Source organism: Nanorana parkeri, unplaced genomic scaffold (genome assembly GCF_000935625.1).
Source record: "Nanorana parkeri isolate BGI_ZX_2015 unplaced genomic scaffold, ASM93562v1 scaffold131, whole genome shotgun sequence".
Taxonomy (NCBI): Eukaryota; Metazoa; Chordata; class Amphibia; order Anura; family Dicroglossidae; genus Nanorana; species Nanorana parkeri.
The window spans coordinates 622,116-642,668 of NW_017306399.1; the positions used below are offsets into that span (position 1 = coordinate 622,116).

At 44.0% G+C, this 20,553-nt stretch overlaps 1 protein-coding gene across 11 annotated transcripts in view; it reads left to right on the forward strand.

Annotated features, from left to right (window-relative positions):
- The window catches only part of NFIA (nuclear factor I A), a 312,201-nt gene that overhangs the window by 278,916 nt on the left and 12,732 nt on the right, over window positions 1-20,553 (forward strand). For all 11 annotated transcript variants that reach the window (XM_018553863.1, XM_018553862.1, XM_018553864.1 and 8 more), the window contains one exon: window positions 10,310-10,401. In XM_018553863.1, the coding sequence (XP_018409365.1) occupies window positions 10,310-10,401 (92 nt within the window). The remainder of the gene's footprint in view (window positions 1-10,309; window positions 10,402-20,553) is intronic.

The following is a 20,553-nucleotide window of genomic DNA, read 5'->3' on the forward strand; positions in this document are numbered from 1 at the left end:
AAGGCGGCATTGTCAGCATTCTTTCTTATCCTCCCCTCTCCATTCACATAAGCAAGTATGCTTACAATGTATCTAAACTCAAGAACACAAATGTGATATACTGCAGCTTACCAGTCCTTAGATGTGATGGCTGCATTCATTTTTGTTTTGTTAGGCTTTTTTTCACCCGGCAATCCTGCCGGTAACATACTTCCTGTCCTAGGGTGACAACGCCCGTTCACCATACTGTGTCTAAGGAAGAGCAGCATTGTCACCCTAGGACAGGGCAGCAGAAAATCTTCCCCCTGTGTTATGGAGAGGGGAAATGTGAAGTAGCCCTATAACACTTCTTGTCCTAGGGTGACAACACTCACTTACTATGTTGTATTTATGGAGGAGCAGTGTTGTCACGCTAGGACAGGCAGTGTGTTAGGGCCACTTCCTATTTCCCCTTCTCCATTACTCCATTACACAGGGGGAGATGTTCTGTAGTCCACAAAGGTGGACTGGGCAGGGCTGAAAACAATACTTGACAAGCTTGCAAGCTCACTGGATTTCTTGCAGGATTAACAGGGAACTTTTTGCTCTTATCGAACAGATATAACTAAACGCTTTGAAACACACCAGAAGGGAAGAAATAAGACGTTCATTGTCAGGGTGTACATACACTTTAACATATTTACTTGCAGAAAAATACACTTTAGAAGGGGGGATAATTGACGGCGTGTTCGGCAGTCAGGATGATGAGGACAGGCAATTCCCTCACCTCTCCTGGAAACCGATGAGTGAGCCATGTTATTTTTCTAATCTCTTTCCCCGGTTCACCCTACAGAGTAAATTACATCAGCGCTGTTAGTAATGTGCCGCTGACGTGTCAGATCCTGCAGAACGGCAATGGAGCCGAGCTGGGGCGTCCGGCATCGAGCAAAAAAAAAAAAAAGTGGGTGATGAATAAGTTATAGTCCTGAAAGTGAAATGCGCCGGGCAGATTACAGGAAGCACTCGAGGTAAAAGCCGCCAAGCAGTAGATAAAAGAGTGCTGCGGGGTCCCGGGTGCATTCTTTATATGATGTCGCTCCCGGAGGACACAGAGAGTGTACAGAATTGAGGTGAGGTGTTCAGAATTGTCCGGCATGGCCTACGTTTTCAGAACCTGGAAGCAGACCTTCATTGCTGTCATAGGTTACAGAAAACAAGGGTTCAGCTCTCTTAGCTGAGGTCTGGTGATCTACAGCATCTAACTTTTTTTTAAAGAGGACCAGTAACTGGCACAGCTGCAAACATTTCCAGCCAATAAATTGTACAGTGAACTTCGACCCAATGATACTGTTCTATGGCTCCTTATGGCTATTCTTACCAGTCAATGGCGCCAGTCAGGCCCAAGGACTTGTCCTGTGCTCCTTGTTCTCCACCAATCACATAAGCAGTATAGATGCGCTACCACATGAATCTTATGTTTATTATGGGCAGCACATTGGCTCAGTGGTTAGCACTTCTGCCTTGAGCACTGAGGTCCCGTAGGACACTATCTGCATGGGGTTTAGTGGTTACCACTTCTGCCTTGAGCACTCAGGTCCTCAGAACACTGTCTGCATGGAGTTTAGTGGTGAGCACTTCTGCCTTGAGGTCCTCAGAACAAAGGCTGCTTGGAGTTTATTGGTTAGCACTTCTGCCTTGAGCACTGAGGTCCTCAGAAAACAGTCTGCATGGAGTTTAGTGGCGAGCACTTTTGTCTTAAAGTCCCTGGGTTTGAATCCCCGTTTGGCCAGGACACTATCTTCATGACGTTTGCATGTTCTCCCTGGGCTTGCATGGGTTTTCTCCCCCACTCCAAAGACATGCTGGTTGGTTAATAGGCTCCGGTCTAAGGCCTGGTTCACACCTGGGCGTTTTACAGCGCATTCCTACGCTCTGTAAAACGCCCAACATGTGAAAACCAATGATTGCCTATGGGCATGATTCCCACATTCCCATGATTCGTAGGAACGCACTGCAAAACGCCCAAAGAAGTTGAGGAGCTTCTTTGGGACGTATTTGCCGCGCGTATCCATTGGGATACAGCCAGGTAGCCCTCGGAAACGCGCGATTCGCGGTAAAAAAAACCGCACTACAAATGCGCGTTTCCGAGGGCTATTCGATACACCTAGTTGTGAACCCAGCCTTAATTGTGTGTGCATATGAGATAAAGATCTTAGATTGTCAGCTCCTCGGGGACAGGGAACCGTATGAATAGTATGTAAATTGATACCTGTAATAATAAATATACCTGAAATTTTAAGTTGGCAAACAGCTAAACACACATAATAAATACATACAAAGAGCCATTTTACCTGCCAAAGGATTTGCATTTCGGTCCATTTAGCTCTGCCACACAGCATAGCACAGTCCTGTCCAGCAGAGCTGAAGACCTGATTCTTCTCTGCTGCAGTTCAATAACACGGACAGGTCTTGTGTTTCTTCCAGTCTGTGATTGGACAGTGAAAGGGGAAGCAGCAGACTGATGAGCTCAGCATGTTCTTTGCTAGCACACGAGAACTAAAGCACAACCGATTGGCTCCTTGTGCTGCTTCTCCGTCTCCCAATCTGAGCTCTACTGTACAAGCAGGGCCGGATTTCCCCCAAGGCCCGGCCTCGGGGCAGCAGGGAGTAGTGGGGTAACAGGGGTGTGGAATTCCTATCTCCCGATGCCCAGGACATGCAGTTCCGGGCGCCGGGTACAGCGGGGAAGCCGCCGCTTGTTTTGTACAAGTGATCTCGGCGATGTCGACAAGATCACTTGTATGCAGCCTGCAGGTCTGCCATTCTCCATGGGGGGGTTGGCACAGGTAGGGGGGCGTATTGAGGAACTGGCCTTTGGGCAGCAGAGAGAGTAAATCCGGCCCTGTGTACAAGGACTGTAATTCAGGTACTTACACTGCTTGTGTTTAATAAAAAGGCATTAAATGATGAATTAATGAATACAGAGCTTCATAATTTGTGTCTTTTATATCTGGCTGGAGTTCAGCTTTAAACTGTTCATCAATAAGCCAAGTCTCTGTACTCCGTTTAAACGCCCAGTATCCCGGCAGGTCCATAGGCGACACTCACCATTTAGGGATTATAGCTCACAACCCGGATTTTTATTTTCTGTTTCAACAAAAATATCATCCACTCTATAATAACTAGACTGAGGCGACAGCCTCCGTCGACGTTGCTTGATAAAGAGACAGCTCGTTTCCGGATATTTACGAGTTCACTTAAGTTCTATTTCATAATTAAATAAGCGACGGCAATATGATAATTTGCCATCATTGCTTGCCCATTTAATTACTTCTGAGCAAGAAGGAGGCGTTTGCGAGCGGCTAGCCGTAGAGCGGAGGATTGTGGTCACATTTAAACCCTCGGCGCTGTGTAGGAATGGGTTTGACACCCTGAACTCTAATGTCTTTACTGTTAAAGATCCAATTAGCGTTTCCTAAAAGGAGCCGAGATTTTAAGTAGCGAATAAAAAGTCTCTCTCGTATTCCGGCTAATATAGTTTCGGTTTGACCTTTACGCTGACTTACTTGAGATACATATAAGGCAGAGCTAGTTACGGTTCTTTGTTGCAGCTCTCCTGTATTTTTACTATAAAAATTGAAGCTGGGCTTCTTGCAGATATAATAAAAAGCACTGACCACAGAGAAAGTGCTTCAATCTGTCTTGATATTAGCTTCCTGCCATCCATAGAAGAGCAGCACTTACACTGGAAGAGGGGCCGCACTAAGAGTCATTCCCATGCTGCTGCATGCAGATGTTCTGACTGGAGGAAAGAGCAGAGTTTAGTGTATAACCGGTTCTCCTTGGTCCAGTCAGCAGACTAAGTGGGAATGTGACAGCACTGCACGCCTTAACATTAAGAGAAAGTTGTGACACCCTCCTCTCCTGGCTATGCTGTCTGGCAGATGTAAATCACAAAAGTGGCTGGACAGAATAACAAATCCTTTGATAGAGAAATGTGGGAGCAGGTATTTGATCCCCCTGGAAGTGTCAGATAACTGTTGTGTTCAGAGATCTGCTACATGGCAGATTTTTAAGAGATGGGCGACCAAAAAGGTGATTATACAGCATCCCTGTTTGCACAGTTTCGTTTCAGGGTGACAGGGTCACTTTAACACTGTGTCACCTGCCTTGTTGGGATTGATACACACAGAAAAGTTGAAGGACTAAAGTTTGCAAAATTAAAACTTAGCAGAAAAGATGGTCTTCTGTAAAGGAGGAGCCACTGCCACGGGTCAGATTTCTGGTACCCAGCTGAGCGCTGTGGTTCCTTCTGCTGGCGCCTATGTAATTGTGGGACAAAGTTATGATGTAGTGACCAGCAGAAGGAGCCACAGGAAGCAACCAGGAACCCAACACTCTTGGAAGTACGATGGAGGAAGAGGATTCTTCTGGCACTGTAGCTCATAGTAGTAGTAAAGATCTGAAGCACGGGGCAGAATTTACCTTCAACACAGGAAACCATGTCAACCTGTTTCTCTGTAGTGGTCCTTCCAAGCAAAGGTGTTAAAGGGAAAGTTTACCTAGAACTTGTGTTGAATGATGAGTCTACCCTCATCATCCAGCACACGTCTGAGAGTTGTCAAATTTCTGGTCTCCAGGTGGGATGTGGTTCCTTCTACTGGTCCATTCATTATTGCAGGACATAGTTCTGATGAAGGCACCAGTGGAAGGAGCCACCAGAAGCAACCACAAACCCAACACTCTCAGATGTGTGATAGAGGAAAAGGATTCTCTGGGCACTGTAGCTCTGGGTAATGAAGATCGGAGACAAGGATCAGCATTTACCTCCAAGAAAGTAAATAGAGTCAGCCTGTTTCTTTTTATTGGTCCATCCAAGCAAGGCAGTTAAAGGGAAAGTCAATTAAGATCTGATATTTCAGTTCTTGGTAGATCCTGGAAAGTTAAACCATCTGACTGACTCTTCCATGCCTGGAGATTCTATTGGTGGGATCTGAGTGCCATGTCCTGGAGACTCTATTGGTGGGATCCCAGTGCCATGTCCTGGAGACTCTATTGGTGGGATCTCAATGCCATGTCCTGGAGACTCTATTGGTGGGATCTCAGTGCCATGTCCTGGAGACTCTATTGGTGGGATCCCAGTGCCATGTCCTGGAGACTCTATTGGTGGGATCTCAATGCCATGTCCTGGAGACTCTATTGGTGGGATCTCAATGCCATGTCCTGGAGACTCTATTGGTGGGATCTCAGTGCCATGTCCTGGAGACTCTATTGGTGGGATCCCAGTGCCATGTCCTGGAGACTCTATTGGTGGGATCTCAGTGCCATGTCCTGGAGACTCTATTGGTGGGATCTCAGTGCCATGTCCTGGAGACTCTTTTGGTGGGATCTCAGTGCCATGTCCTGGAGACTCTATTGGTGGGATCTCAGTGCCATGTCCTGGAGACTCTATTGGTGGGATCTCAGTGCCATGTCCTGGAGACTCTATTGGTGGGATCTCAGTGCCATGTCCTGGAGACTCTTTTGTCGGGATCTCAGTGACAGGTTCCAAGGTCTGCAGTCCGCTTGTGCCTGTTATAAGTCTCTCCCAATATCCCTGCTGGGTTTTTATTTATCTTATATTATGTAACAGAAGGAGCTGGAAAACACTAATGTGGACAGGAACACCCAAAAATCCTAGATGCTGGAATGATGGTAGGGAGATGTCGCTGTTGGAATATAAGAAGCCAGGGTCTGACTACCTAAAATTAAAATGTCTCCTCTAGGGCTGCAACAACTAATCGACATAATCGATTATAATCGATTATTGAAAAAGTTGTCAACTTTTTCAATAATCGATTAATCGGCTTCCGATCAGTTGGCCCTGTTCATAAAAAGTTGAAGGACTAAAGTTTGCAAAATTAAAACTTAGCAGAAAAGATGGTCTTCTGTAAAGGAGGAGCCACTGCCACGGGTCAGATTTCTGGTACCCAGCTGAGCGCTGTGGTTCCTTCTGCTGGCGCCTATGTAATTGTGGGACAAAGTTATGATGTAGTGACCAGCAGAAGGAGCCACAGGAAGCAACCAGGAACCCAACACTCTTGGAAGTACGATGGAGGAAGAGGATTCTTCTGGCACTGTAGCTCATAGTAGTAGTAAAGATCTGAAGCACGGGGCAGAATTTACCTTCAACACAGGAAACCATGTCAACCTGTTTCTCTGTAGTGGTCCTTCCAAGCAAAGGTGTTAAAGGGAAAGTTTACCTAGAACTTGTGTTGAATGATGAGTCTACCCTCATCATCCAGCACACGTCTGAGAGTTGTCAAATTTCTGGTCTCCAGGTGGGATGTGGTTCCTTCTACTGGTCCATTCATTATTGCAGGACATAGTTCTGATGAAGGCACCAGTGGAAGGAGCCACCAGAAGCAACCACAAACCCAACACTCTCAGATGTGTGATAGAGGAAAAGGATTCTCTGGGCACTGTAGCTCTGGGTAATGAAGATCGGAGACAAGGATCAGCATTTACCTCCAAGAAAGTAAATAGAGTCAGCCTGTTTCTTTTTATTGGTCCATCCAAGCAAGGCAGTTAAAGGGAAAGTCAATTAAGATCTGATATTTCAGTTCTTGGTAGATCCTGGAAAGTTAAACCATCTGACTGACTCTTCCATGCCTGGAGATTCTATTGGTGGGATCTGAGTGCCATGTCCTGGAGACTCTATTGGTGGGATCCCAGTGCCATGTCCTGGAGACTCTATTGGTGGGATCTCAATGCCATGTCCTGGAGACTCTATTGGTGGGATCTCAGTGCCATGTCCTGGAGACTCTATTGGTGGGATCCCAGTGCCATGTCCTGGAGACTCTATTGGTGGGATCTCAATGCCATGTCCTGGAGACTCTATTGGTGGGATCTCAATGCCATGTCCTGGAGACTCTATTGGTGGGATCTCAGTGCCATGTCCTGGAGACTCTATTGGTGGGATCCCAGTGCCATGTCCTGGAGACTCTATTGGTGGGATCTCAATGCCATGTCCTGGAGACTCTATTGGTGGGATCTCAGTGCCATGTCCTGGAGACTCTTTTGTCGGGATCTCAGTGACAGGTTCCAAGGTCTGCAGTCCGCTTGTGCCTGTTATAAGTCTCTCCCAATATCCCTGCTGGGTTTTTATTTATCTTATATTATGTAACAGAAGGAGCTGGAAAACACTAATGTGGACAGGAACACCCAAAAATCCTAGATGCTGGAATGATGGTAGGGAGATGTCGCTGTTGGAATATAAGAAGCCAGGGTCTGACTACCTAAAATTAAAATGTCTCCTCTAGGGCTGCAACAACTAATCGACATAATCGATTATAATCGATTATTGAAAAAGTTGTCAACTTTTTCAATAATCGATTAATCGGCTTCCGATCAGTTGGCCCTGTTCACGGCTCCACACGCTGTGCGCCGTACCTCCTCCCCACCTCACGCTCGCCGCTGCCAGACCCGCCCGCATCCATGCTCCACACGCCGCACACTCACCGCCCACCCACATCCACGATCGGCACACCTGCTATTATGTACTATTGCTGGGATTTGTAGTCCTCTGTAGCTGGTGGTATTCTGCATTCATTGCTGTATAATTTTACACTTTCCATTTCACTATGTTGCACACCACACTATCTTTCTTTTTTACTTCCACCGCTCCAAGCTTGCTCCTGTGATGGACTACAACCTCAATACAAACTAGTAGTCCCATCACTGGAGCCTTTTTTTAAACTTTATTTTATTGTTTATCCGATTAATCAAACCTAATAATCGGCTAACTAATCGATTTTGAAAATAATCGTTAGCTGCAGCTCTAGTCTCCTCTATAAGGACCCTTTAACAAACCTATCAGATAACATTTTAGTACGAGTGCACTTTTATGGCGAAGAGCAGTAGATCAATAAGTATTTTTGCATGGCCTCTTGCAGCGTCACACGTCATGTGACCCGCCCCCCTGGTAAGTTACCCTACATGTTTATCACTTTGCAGGAATGTAACGGGAACAGCTTACAGAATGTAAATGACTTTGTGGGCTAGTGGTCTAGCTCCATTTCTATTTGCAGAAGTGTTCAGCTATAATATCATTATTTGAGCACTTAAGTCGACTCATGGCTCACAAGCTTCACAATCATTTCCAATGGCTTGGATGGTCTCCAGCTACGCAGTAACGCTTTGAACCTGAAATTGATCGCTCCTTCTGCTGCCACTATGCAAAACAACGTGTCCCGAATTTACACCGAGACCGCCGCTTTCCCTTCATATCTTCCCAGCACTCGTTCTAGAAAAACTAGACACAGGATTGGCATTTCAGTATATTACAGGACAACACCAGACCATTTAAGAATAGGGAGAGTGGTTTTAAAATGAGTTGCTGTTTAAAGTCACTACATACAACAAAGTAGATGTAAGCCATGTAAAAAGCAAAATCTTGTATAATCGTTAACATATTTATGCGACGTCCTTTTCAGTATTTTTAAATCTGCAGTTTTATTAAGACCAGGGCTGAAAATTTCAGGTCCTGAGCTACTAGCCAGGCCTTCGAAGTTACTCGCCACCAGTTGCCCTTCATAAAACAAACAAACACACACAGCACAACACACATACAGCCACAGCACAACGCACAGGACATTACACATACACATTTCATCTGAAATACATTTTTAGTATTCGCACATGTCTAATAATATGCATGTGAGGGGGGGCGGGGGGCAGTTTTTACTATTTTTAAAATATTTTTTTATTATTGTTTTATTATTTTTTTTATTTTTATTGTATTATTTAATCGGTAAATATCAATGATATTTACCCATCCCCCGCTCTGCCTCGCACAGAGCCGCTGTCATCCTGAAACTGACAGGATGACAGCGGCTCCGCTCTCCTCGCCACTCGGCCATCCTGACACCTGCGAGCGCGGCTTCTCTCCCCCTCGGGGCGGCTTCTCTCCCCCTCGGGGCGGCTTCTCTCCAGCTCGACCATCCTGATAGCAGGCAGCGCTCCCTCCTGAGACCCCGGACGGACGGACGAGGGAGCGATGTCATCATGTCGGTGAGGCGGAGAGAAGCCGCCCCGAGGAGTGCCTGACTATATGGCTTCATTTCCACTCGCCCCCACGCAATTTTAACTCGCAATTTGCGAGGGGGCGAGTGGAAATTTTGAGCCCTGATTAAGACAATACCCTGCTATGAAGGTCTTTGTTCAGACACTTCCTGTTATAGGGTGACAACAGGCATCTGTCACTGTTTCCCAGTTGTGCTTTTGTGTTGTCACCCTGTACCATGCTCCCCAATGGAATGGTGCTGCCGACATACATGACACATAATCCTCCATGACAAATGCCATGTAGCCATCGCCTGAGTGGATATAGACAGGAAGAGGCTGCATATAATGAATAAAAAGCAAAAACTTATTTTATTTTAAAAAGGCAATTTTATATCATATACAGTGTTTAAGCAAACTAAACATTATCACAGTTACGGTGTTTGTCTACTATTTGCATCTACAAATAAGCAGCTTCTCAGTACCAAACACCTTCAAAGACTGTGTGGCTGAGCTTCCTTCACTCCCTTTCTGCTACAGCATGTCACTAAAGGTGCCCATATACTGCTCGATTCTCGTACGAGAATCGGGCGAAATCCCGCGATCGTACGAGAATCGAGCAGTGTGAACGAAGACGTGCGACCGTTTCTAACGTACGGTCGCACGTCTTTTGTCGAACCAACATGCTCGAAAACCCGCCGAGAATCGTACGATTGTCGGCGGGTTTCTAGCCTGTTCGTCCAATAGCTGCGGAACGGGCCGGTGTGCGCACGCGCACTCTGCCCGTTCTGCATTGTGGTCATCGGAAGCCCGCCCCTCAGCGGGGCGGGCTTTCGATGATCGCAAGTACGATCTGCCCGTCCAAGGTGGGCAGATCGTACAAGCTTTCAATAAGCATACGACCATCGCAAGACAAAAGTCTTGCGATGGTCGTAAGGTGTATGGGCACCTTTAAGATGGGAGGCCATGCATGCAGCAGCAGCAGCGAAGAGACGAATGGGAACTTAACTTAACTTGCGCTTTGGGAACGTATTTTTTATAGAATTCTGATTCAGGCCTACTCATCATCATGACATCACAGCTCACAAATCATCTCAGTGATGTCACTAGCTGTTTGTGAGTCATTAAGCTGTATCTGCTTAGAAGACATCATGTACTTGTCCACTACATATAGACAGGTGTCCTTTAAATCCATTACATTTTTTGGGTAGTTGATTACTTGTTGTTTTTGCTGTATAAAATATTTTGTCCCTTTTTTATACCGTTTGATCTTTTTCTTCACTAACTTCCACCTCCTTCTTCTTTGCAGCCTACTCAACACCCAGCACTTCCCCAGCAAACCGATTTGTCAGTGTTGGACCTCGAGATCCTGGCTTTGTAAATATTCAACAACAGACTCAGGTGAGTGATACTGAACTCTTCTGGCTTGTGCCTGTACCTTGTGCGTGTTACTTTCTCAATAGGACAAGGAGTGGGTGAGGAAATATGCATGCAGTTCATACACGGGTTGGCATGACTAAGGAGGCAGAGTTGAGACTCTCTAGAGCCTGGGTGCCCAACCAGTGGCCTTTTGTAGTGGCCCGTTGACCTCCTCTGCCCTAGAGATTGTAGCCTTGAGAAAGGAGTCCTGCAGGGTAAACTTCAGCATCTTGCAATGGTGACACTAAATGGAAACAAAAAATGATTTGCATCGAATGCTGCTCAGAGAATCGCAGATGATTTTAGTGCCACAATTGAGCTACAAAAATTGCAGGTGAAGCTTTAAGTGGATCCATTCTTTCAATTCAGGGCAAAGCAAAAATATTTGCTTCATTCGCCAACCGCTTCCCAGTATATACTTCAATTTCCTTCCCTCCCCCAACTCTGTTCAGCCAAAATATCCCAGTATTTCCATGTATTGAGGAACATGTAACATACTACATGTGACGGCGCTGGGCCAATCAGTACTATCCACTGGGGAGCTCCTAGACCTCTGCAAGCTTTAATTTCAGCTGCTAAGCGTGAAGGAAGGTCCTATGTGCTGCGGGGGAGGGCTAAGATAAAGGGGACTTGTTGTTTTGCCCTGTCACTATTATCCTAAATCCTACTTTTAGACTTAAAGAAAATAAATTCTCCCTACACACATGCTCTTGCCTATTTTGCTGTCTTAAACCCAGATATATGATGAGCAAACCTCTGAGATACTGAGAACATGGCATCCCACCAGCCAGTCATATGACCAGTTACTGCGGTGTCACGAAGCAGCATTCTCTCCAAGAGGGGTAAATATTTTGAGGGTTCTCTTGGTGTATTTGAATTAATGACATGCTGGCACTGCTGGTCTCTTTCTGCAAATCCTTAACCGGCTGGCCGCTTGCTTCAGTATTTTTTTGAGCCACAGACCAGCAGCAAGTACTCAGATCAGGAAATCTGCATTCATGCTGTAAATTACTCAGAGTATCGAGAAAAGAGGATCAACATGACAACCAGGACACTTGCATTTCTACACTGTACGTCCTCTTTAATGCTTATTGTAGCAACGGATTTCACCGCACTTTCCACGTTGCAAACATCTGGTATGAATACAATAAGAAGAAAAAAAAATAGATACAAATACAAACGTCTGTTATAAAGCATGTATTCAGATTTTACGTAATGTTTGGACAGAATACTTTAAGCACGAGCACATATGTAATCTGTTCCATATAAATTTCCACAGTGGTCTGCGTGCCCCGGTGCATGTGTCAGTAAAAGGAACCACATCGTCACAAAACACCCCGCAGCTCCTGAGCCGTGACCGATTTAACTAGCCGAGGCAAAGCACCTGTCATCCCTCCCCCCCAAAAAAAATCTCACCCCCAAACTTGGCTTACAGTTTAACTGAAGCCGAAAGTTTTACTTTAGTTTTGGATAGAGTAAGGAAGGAGCGAGGGAAAGTCCTTAGTTTGAATATGTCACCAGAACAGGAATAGAGGGGAAATCTTCCAAAGGGAACACCTGTGCCAATGAAAGCTAAGAGGAGATTTGCCTCACTTTGTAGAGATTTCCTTCACTTCCTGTTGTAGCTATGGGACAGAAAGTGAAGGAAAATCTCCCCCAATGGGACACGGGTGGCAAATCGAGCCTGAAAGGGGTTTCAACCATTCTGTACTTTAAATTGAAACAAAGTTTTGGCTTCAGATATATGTTAAACTGCACCATAGTCTAATAAATGTATATTCTTTAGGGATGTCCCGATGCCACTTTTTCAGGCCCAAGTACAAGTACAAGTACATCTCCTCGTGTACTTGCCGATACCAATTACCGATACTTTTTCTTAAAGGGACAGGTGACTTTAAATGATCCATAGTACAACTGCATGTTATGTACTATGGATCATGGTTTAACCTATTCATGTTAGCAGCGGAGAATTGTAACTCTATTGCTGGAGTGTAGTGGAGGTGTGTGCTGTATATGTGTACTACATATACATTACACACATCCAGTACACTATAGCAATAGATTTACTGCCAGCCCTGTCCCAGCTTCCCTTACTCACAGTTTCACTCTGATCGCCATAGCCTCACGCGGTGCCTCTCGTAGTCGGCGCTGGACAGGATCGCTGCATCGCATCTCGGTGCTCAGCTTGTGGGAGGCGCTCACAATTCTGCCCTGCTAACATGAATGGGTTAAATCATGATCCATAGTACATATACAGCACATACGTCCCGTACACTGCAGTAATAGTTACAATTATCCCCTGCTAACATGAATAGGTTAAATCATGATCCATAGTACATAACATGTAGTTGTACTACGGATCATTTAACCCATTCATGTTAGCAGGGGATTATTGTAAATCTAATGCTGCAATGTACGGGACATTTGTGCTGTATATGTACAGTACATATAGATATACAATTCTGCACTGCTAACATGAATGGGTTAAATGATCCGTAGTACAGGGCTACATATCATGTACTATGGATCATTTAACCCATTCATATTAGCAGAGGATAATTGTAAATCTATTGTTCAGTGCATTCTATATGTAGTATATAGTACATGTACATATAGAGTGCCTGCAACAATACATTTACAATGATCCTCTGCTAACATGAATGGGTTAAATGATCCATAGTACAGGGCTACATACAGATCATTTAATCCATTCATGTTAGTATAATTGTAAATGTATTGTCTGCACTGTATTAGCAGTATATACTCTATATAGAGTATATACTGCTAATACAGTGCAGACAATACATAATTGCTTAATAAATCTCCCCCCCAAATCTGCCCTCACTCACTGTGTGACTGTGCCGGAGAGAGCAGGGACGAGTCAGCGGCAGCGCTGGTCCAGTGGGAGGAGCTCCAGGTGGGGTCCTAATTTAGCTGGCTTAGAAGTGCCTGCCAGCTAAATTAGAACCCCACCTGGAGCTCCTCCCACTGGACCAGCGCTGACTGGCCGCTGCAGGGTTTTTTTTCTTCTTCTTCTTACTTACCTCGCCGATCGTCGCGGCCACCTAAATTAGGAGACTGCCAGATGACCCCGCTCTGAGCGCCGCCCACCGGAGCAGCACTTCATGGGGAAGACCATAAAATCTATTCACCTTCATTTGTGTCATGGATAATGGATCGTGTAGAAAGAAGTCACCACTCTAAGCCTGTGTGAAAATCCTCTGCCTCTGCAACTCTGGGTGCTAACCATAGAAAGGCCAACCATGGTCTATGAACTCCGTCCCTCACACCTTAATGGTGGAATGTAGAAGTGCCTATTTAATGGCTGGAAAGAATAAATGATACATTATTCATAAGGAAAGCAGGACATTGCACAATGATGACGTCGGGTCACATTCAACTTTATTGAACCCTGACAAAGCACACTGCAGGCCCACCTAGGACCTCCCCCTCTAACATTTTAGCCAATATTGGCTTGATCACCAAGAGGTGATCAAACTTGATTGTACTTCATGAATAATGGATCATTTATTCTTACTATCCATTGGATAGGCATCTCTACATTCCACCATTAAAGTGTAATCGAAAGTGTAATTTTTTTTAGTTGTGGAAAAAAACAGTACATCCCTTACATCTCAGACCACCCAGGAACTGAACATGTAGTGCGCCAAAAAAATTACTGGCAGAAGGACTACAGGCGTTATGGGAATTGGCTGAGCTTCCAGAAATCATTTTGATTCGGTCAGCATTTATTCTGATCACTCCGTTCTTGTCTACATTGATTGTCTCGATACTCGATGAGCAGGCAATATTTCTGCTAATCACTCCCTGCTAATTTCATAGTTTAGCTCTTGCTGCCAGTTAACCGTCTTCTCCATCAGTTTACTGTCGTCTAAATTCCTCCCGCTTGTCCCCACGTTATAGCCACTCATCATCTGCGTCTTTCTATTTTAAAACCAAACGACTATTCACACTATTTCAAGAATTGCTTAACATGACACTGACTAAGACATTTGACATAATATCACAGGTGCGAAATTCAAGCCCTCGTAAATCATTTGATTTAGAACCCAGCCGTCAGCCCCTGTCCATCCTGTTTGGGACTCTCTAAATTTCCCCCACTGGGCAGCAAAGAAGTTGATTTTGTGGGGGAGGACAGATAATCAGTGATAGGATTTACATTATTCGCAGGAAAGTTACATGAGCTGGTCACTGATCTGGCCTGAACCCACAGTATGGCTTCACATGACACAAAGATTGCCTTCTTAGGAGTCAACGGAATTACTTCTTTCACTGGAATGTTAATTTACTAAACCTCTGCATTATTAAAAAATCCTTCTGAAAATGGCTACCTTCTGAATCTACTTTAAAAACCACACCGTAGCTAGTCACATGTCCATTAAGATCAGCCATCTTAAGAAAATAGACTTTGATCCTCAGCATTTAACCCCTCAAGTTATCCAGAAGAAGAGGTGTATTAGCTACAAAAAAAGGGGTAAATCCTCTAAAGGTAGTTGTATAACACCCTAGATCAACAAACTGCTATACTATATGGCCAAAATGTGTAACACTTGACCATCACACCTATATGAGCTTGTTGGATATCACATTCCAAAATCATGGACAATAATATGGATTTGACCCCACTTCATGGCTCTACCAGCCCCAGCTTGCCATAAGATTTTGGAGTGAGTTTGGGAATTTGTCCTCATTCATCCAAAATAGCATTTGTGAGGTCAGGTACTGATGTTGGATGAGATAACCTGCTGACTATTAGCCTTCTGACAAATCCTAAAGGTGTTCAGTAGGGTTTAGGCAAGGTCTCTGTGCAGGACATTCAAGTTCCTCCACATCAAACTCATCAAACCCATGTCTTTATGGGGCTGTTCCTACAAGGCTGGAAGCACACAATTGTCTAAAATGTCTTTGTATGTTAGATCATTAACAGAAGCCTTCACTTGAAACACCTGATATTTATATATATATATATACCTATAACTGCAGAGAGTAAGCCTCTTGTCTCCCAGTCATAAGGAATGCTCTTGTGTCTTTTATTTATACAATTTGTAGAAGGTGATCATATCTCCAATGAATCACCTTTCTCTAGGGTGAATACATTTTAGTCAGTTAATCTTTCCCTATAGTTGAGCTCATCTGTGCATCCAATTAATTTAGTTGCCTTCGCTGCCTCTCTTAACCTCCCTGGCGGTATGATTTTTTATTTTTTTCATGTCATTTTTCGGTCTATTTTTTTCGTCTTTGTCATTTTTTTAAAAAATATCCTGCCGGTTCCGCCTCCCTGCGACGCGTACACTCACAAGCGATAAAACCCGGAAAACTGAAGCCTGGATCGCCCGCAGAACACAGCGCGGCTCGAGGGACAAGGTAAGTAAATGCTATGCGGCTTTCCCGAGTGTAGCTCGGGGTTACCGCTTATGGTATGGAAAAGTAACCCCGAGCTACACTCGGGAATACCGCCAGGGAGGTAAAGTCTATGAGGGTTGATGTACTAATGACAAATAGGCCCGTTCACTTTACAAATTAATTTTCACTTTGCAAAGGAATTTCCCTTAGATTAGTGAATGAGAGTGAAGATCTGCTGACTTCCATCATCTAATTATATGTATGTGCTTGGGTATTCTTTGCAAAATGAATTTTTACCACATTCACTAATCTACAGTAAAGGAGAATTCAATTGGAATGTGAGAAATCCCTTGCAAAGTGAACATCCTATTTGCCTTTAGTGAATCGGCCCCCATGTCTCTTTTCACACAAGAGTATCATAATATGATCATAAGCTGCATATTGGCAGTGCAAACTATTATTTTGTCTATGGTCTACCAGCATCCATGATTGATCCATTTACTCTAACACTGCGCCATTGTATGTTGTATTCTAGTCTGTAACCCCTCTACAAGTGCATCATTTTACATTTATCTACATTGAACTTGTAGCTTCCATATCAGCCAGTGTGTCAAGGACAGCTTGTAAACTGAAGACATTTTCTAAGGATTGTATTCCACTACATAGCTTTGGGTCATCTACATTTAGAATTTATACCCTAACTGTCTTACATTAGCAATGTTCCAACCTTCTCCGTTTGCCCACACTAGCTTCCAAGATGCCATTAGTTGGCAACTTTACTAAGCAGCCAATCAAAATTCAGCACTCAGCAGATTGGAATGGGCAGACTAGGGAAGTGTAACAGTTTCCAACAGGTTGCAGCATCTTTTGCGTGCGTTCCTTATACAACGCCAATGGTCTCACAGACTTCAGTGTATTTTATGGGCAACTGTACACAAAGTTTTGGATTGTGACATCAGGCTCATACCATAGTTCAGTAGCAGCGGGATGTGTAGCATTCTCACAGCCCTTTATCCCAGTCTGAAGCGAGGACTTTTTTGCCTTGATATTCGATCTGTTCATGCATTCCCTTTTCTATTCCGCAAATCCAGCACGATAAGTGGACACCGCAGATAAAAATAAACACTTATATCTGTGTTTGTGACAAAACATTGCATGGGCACTATTATTGCTGCCAGAGGGGGGGATTTATAGCGAGACCTCTAAATATTCAGCTTCCTTGCATGGTAAGCCAGTCGGTTTAGGACCTCGGTCGGACATGCTAAAGGTTTAAGAACCTCTCTTTGGCAATGGTGCTCCAATTTTAAGTATAGATTTCCAGGGACCAAGTTTGTCTCAAAAGCCATAAACTTCATACCCAAGCATGAGATGTACTGATAGTACTATTTGCAGTTTAATGTCCTTTGCAACTCATTTAGTTTTTTTCTAAGCAAATGGAACATCAACCGATATTGATTTCTTTTAACTTTCCTTCTGATAATTAGGGATTGTGGCTCTGGGAAATTTGATTGCTGCTATTTTGTTTAAAGTTTGTTATGGCTTCTCTGGGAGGTTAGGTTGTGGAGGAGTTGGGTGTATCATGCACACCTGTTCTACTAGGAAAGTGAGACTTGTTTAGTGTTTACAGTGTGTGTCACATGTACTAATGGGTGTAGCTAGATGGTATGGAAGGCAAGGCTTAGAGACACCCCTTTGCCCACTGATATCTTCATTATAATCCCCCAATCACCACCCTTCACCTGCCGAGCCTCCATATATGGGGGGAGCATGTCACCTTCTCCTACGATGCAGTGCTCAGTGGCCAATAGCCAGGCGCTGAATGGGCAAAGTGACAGGTTCAATTTAACGGTATAGAGTTTAGGGCTGACCTAAAATTGACCAAATCTTTCTTAATTAAATATAAAAACAGGGCATCGCTAACCTCTTATACCCTCTTCCTTTGTAGTATATCGCTTGGTGCAGAGTCGCTAGTTCACATTAGCAAGACTTGGGGTTGACGTTTCATCTTTGGATGGTCACTTGCAAGCGGACTCGCATGTTGGCTTCTTATGTATCTTGGGGACTCCTGTATTGGGACATTTTCGACAAAAGTTTAGATTTTAATAAGTTGCACCTCAGAGCCACAGCCATTGCAAAGCCTACCCTAATAAATTCTGCATAGTGCTGAGCAAGCAAAAAATTGGGAATGGCCAGATACTAGTAGTGACCACTCATTAATGAATCTCAAATCCTTCGGCCATAAACTCCTCAATGGCTACAGAAACAGAACAACTGAAAGATTAAAAAAGGTTTGGCTGGAGTTGTGCTGAAACCTCTCTCCTAATGTAAGTAAATCAGGTAAAACTTTGATTATGTTCACATTCCTTTCGCCATCCCCCTGAGTTAATACATTGCCAGGCTTTTCCAGCAGATTAGAGCTCTTCTTTAAGGTTGTCCTGTTTTGTGTTAGTTCTAGCCCATCTCCTCCTGTCCCATTTAGCGTCCAGTCACACATCCATAACAGATAATGGTGTATCAAATTAGTGCGCTGTGTTACTGCATCAGCCAGTCCGATCGATATATGGATCCTGTCTGTCAGGGAGGTTGCTACAGTAATTGTTACAAGAGAAAAATGGAAAGCGAGGATGCGTCCAAGTTATGCAAAACTAATAAATAAAATATTACATTTAGTTCCGTCCCTTTTATTTTACTTGCACGTCTTTATGTGTTTACACTGTAGAGAATGCTATGCATAAGTTAATCGGCTAAGTGTGCATTATTTATGGCGAGAGTCGGCTGTTCGGGAGAGCCAGCAGCATCATTGAAAGCATTGATCCAGCGCAGGTGATCCGGACCCGACTGAGGTCTGTATCTTCCTCCTCTCCGTGTGCGGCGCTTCAGTCTTCTATCAAATCACATTCGTTTGACTGGCAGCTTAGTGCTCGTCGTGCCAGTACAATTGATTTTTTTTTGTATCATTTGCTAGAGATGCGCAGAGAAAGATTAATCACTGCTATGAACTCTTGTGGCTGATCGTCACAACTCACAAGTCCTTCTTGTTGCACTGTAATTTTAAAGGGTGCCTGTTGCTCTTATGTAGGGAATTATGTTACTAGATTCTAGTGCATTGATAGGCTGCATTCTCAGTGATGTCACCGGTCTCTAGTGAAGGGATAGGCTGCATTCTCAGTAATGTCATCAGTCTCTAGTGAATGGATAAGCTGCATTCTCAGTAATGTCATCAGTCTCTAGTGAATGGATAAGCTGCATTCTCAGTAATGTCATCAGTCTCTAGTGAATGGATAAGCTGCATTCTCAGTAATGTCATCAGTCTCTAGTGAATGGATAAGCTGCATTCTCAGTAATGTCATCAGTCTCTAGTGAATGGATAGGCTGCATTCTCAGTGATGTCACTCATCTCTAGTGAATGGACAGGCTGCGTTCTCAGTGATGTCACTCATCTCTAGTGAATGGATAGGCTGCATTCTCAGTAATGTCATCAGTCTCTAGTGAATGGATAGGCTGCATTCTCAGTGATGTCACCGGTCTCTAGTGAATGGATAGGCTGCATTCTCAGTGATGTCACCGGTCTCTAGTGAATGGATAGGCTGCATTCTCAGTGATGTCATTGGTCTCTAGTGAATGGATAGGCTGCATTCTCAGTGATGTCACCGGTCTCTAGTGAATGGATAGGCTGCATTCTCAGTGATGTCATTGGTCTCTAGTGAATGGATAGGCTGTATTCTCAGTGATGTCATCGGTCTCTAGTGAATGGATAGGCTGTATTCTCAGTGATGTCTCCCTAGGACCTGACATTTGTGGCATTTGGTGCCAAAACATAAATATTGATTTAAGAATTTCTGACTTCCATTCTCTTGCTTTTTTTTTGTTTTAACTCCTTTAAGTCCTGGTGAAGTGATATGCCTATTTTTTTATTACCAAGCTGGGGATTTTTTGTATGAATAGGAAGCTCACATTCTCACCCACGGTTCCTTTATGTATTTGACTTTAGTTGTGGTGGAATGGTTTTGGCAGCCTCATAAATAAGCCTCTGCCTCAGATTTTGTGTTTGTTTTTTTTTATCTGCTTTCTAAACCTTTGTGCCAGCAATTAAAACTTGCCTAGTCCTCATAACCAGCAGAGATGACAATCTAGACGGTGCGCATCCATGTAGTGTGAAAAGAAATGGAAAGTTTTCACGCGTCTGAAAGACTTTTCAAAAGAAAAGAAAATTTCCTGTGCAAATTTTATCAGAAAGCCTCACGAAACAAGGTCCTTTCAGCCGAGGAAACCAGAATTGAAATTCTGAGAAGCAGAATGGCCACGCGGAAGATCTAAAGCTCATGAGAGGTTTTTTTTTTCCCCATTTTTTTCTAACACACTTTCTATCTCCTGTGCGCTTTAATCCCGTTGTTGAGGCTTGAAGTCTTGTCCAGAGCTGTGTTTAATAGTCACAATCTATTTTTTATGAATAAGCAGGAAACAAGCTGTCCTTGGTAAAAAGATTTACAAAATGTAATCATTGTTGGAATATTCTCTTTGAACTGCTTCGGTCCGCAGGGGTCTGCGGCTCCCCGTTCTCTGTTTTCTTTAGACTACCCTTACTGGCTTCCCCTGTAGGATCAGGTACTTTCGTGGTGGTTCCTTTGAAGTTCTTGAATGAATGAAAGAAGGCCAGAATAAAAGAGGGACTGTTGATCAAGCATAAAATACACTTTAAGCCGACAGAATGGCAGAGTTAACACATACTAAGCTGCTTTCTCTCCCCCCCCCCCCCCCACCTTTTACTTT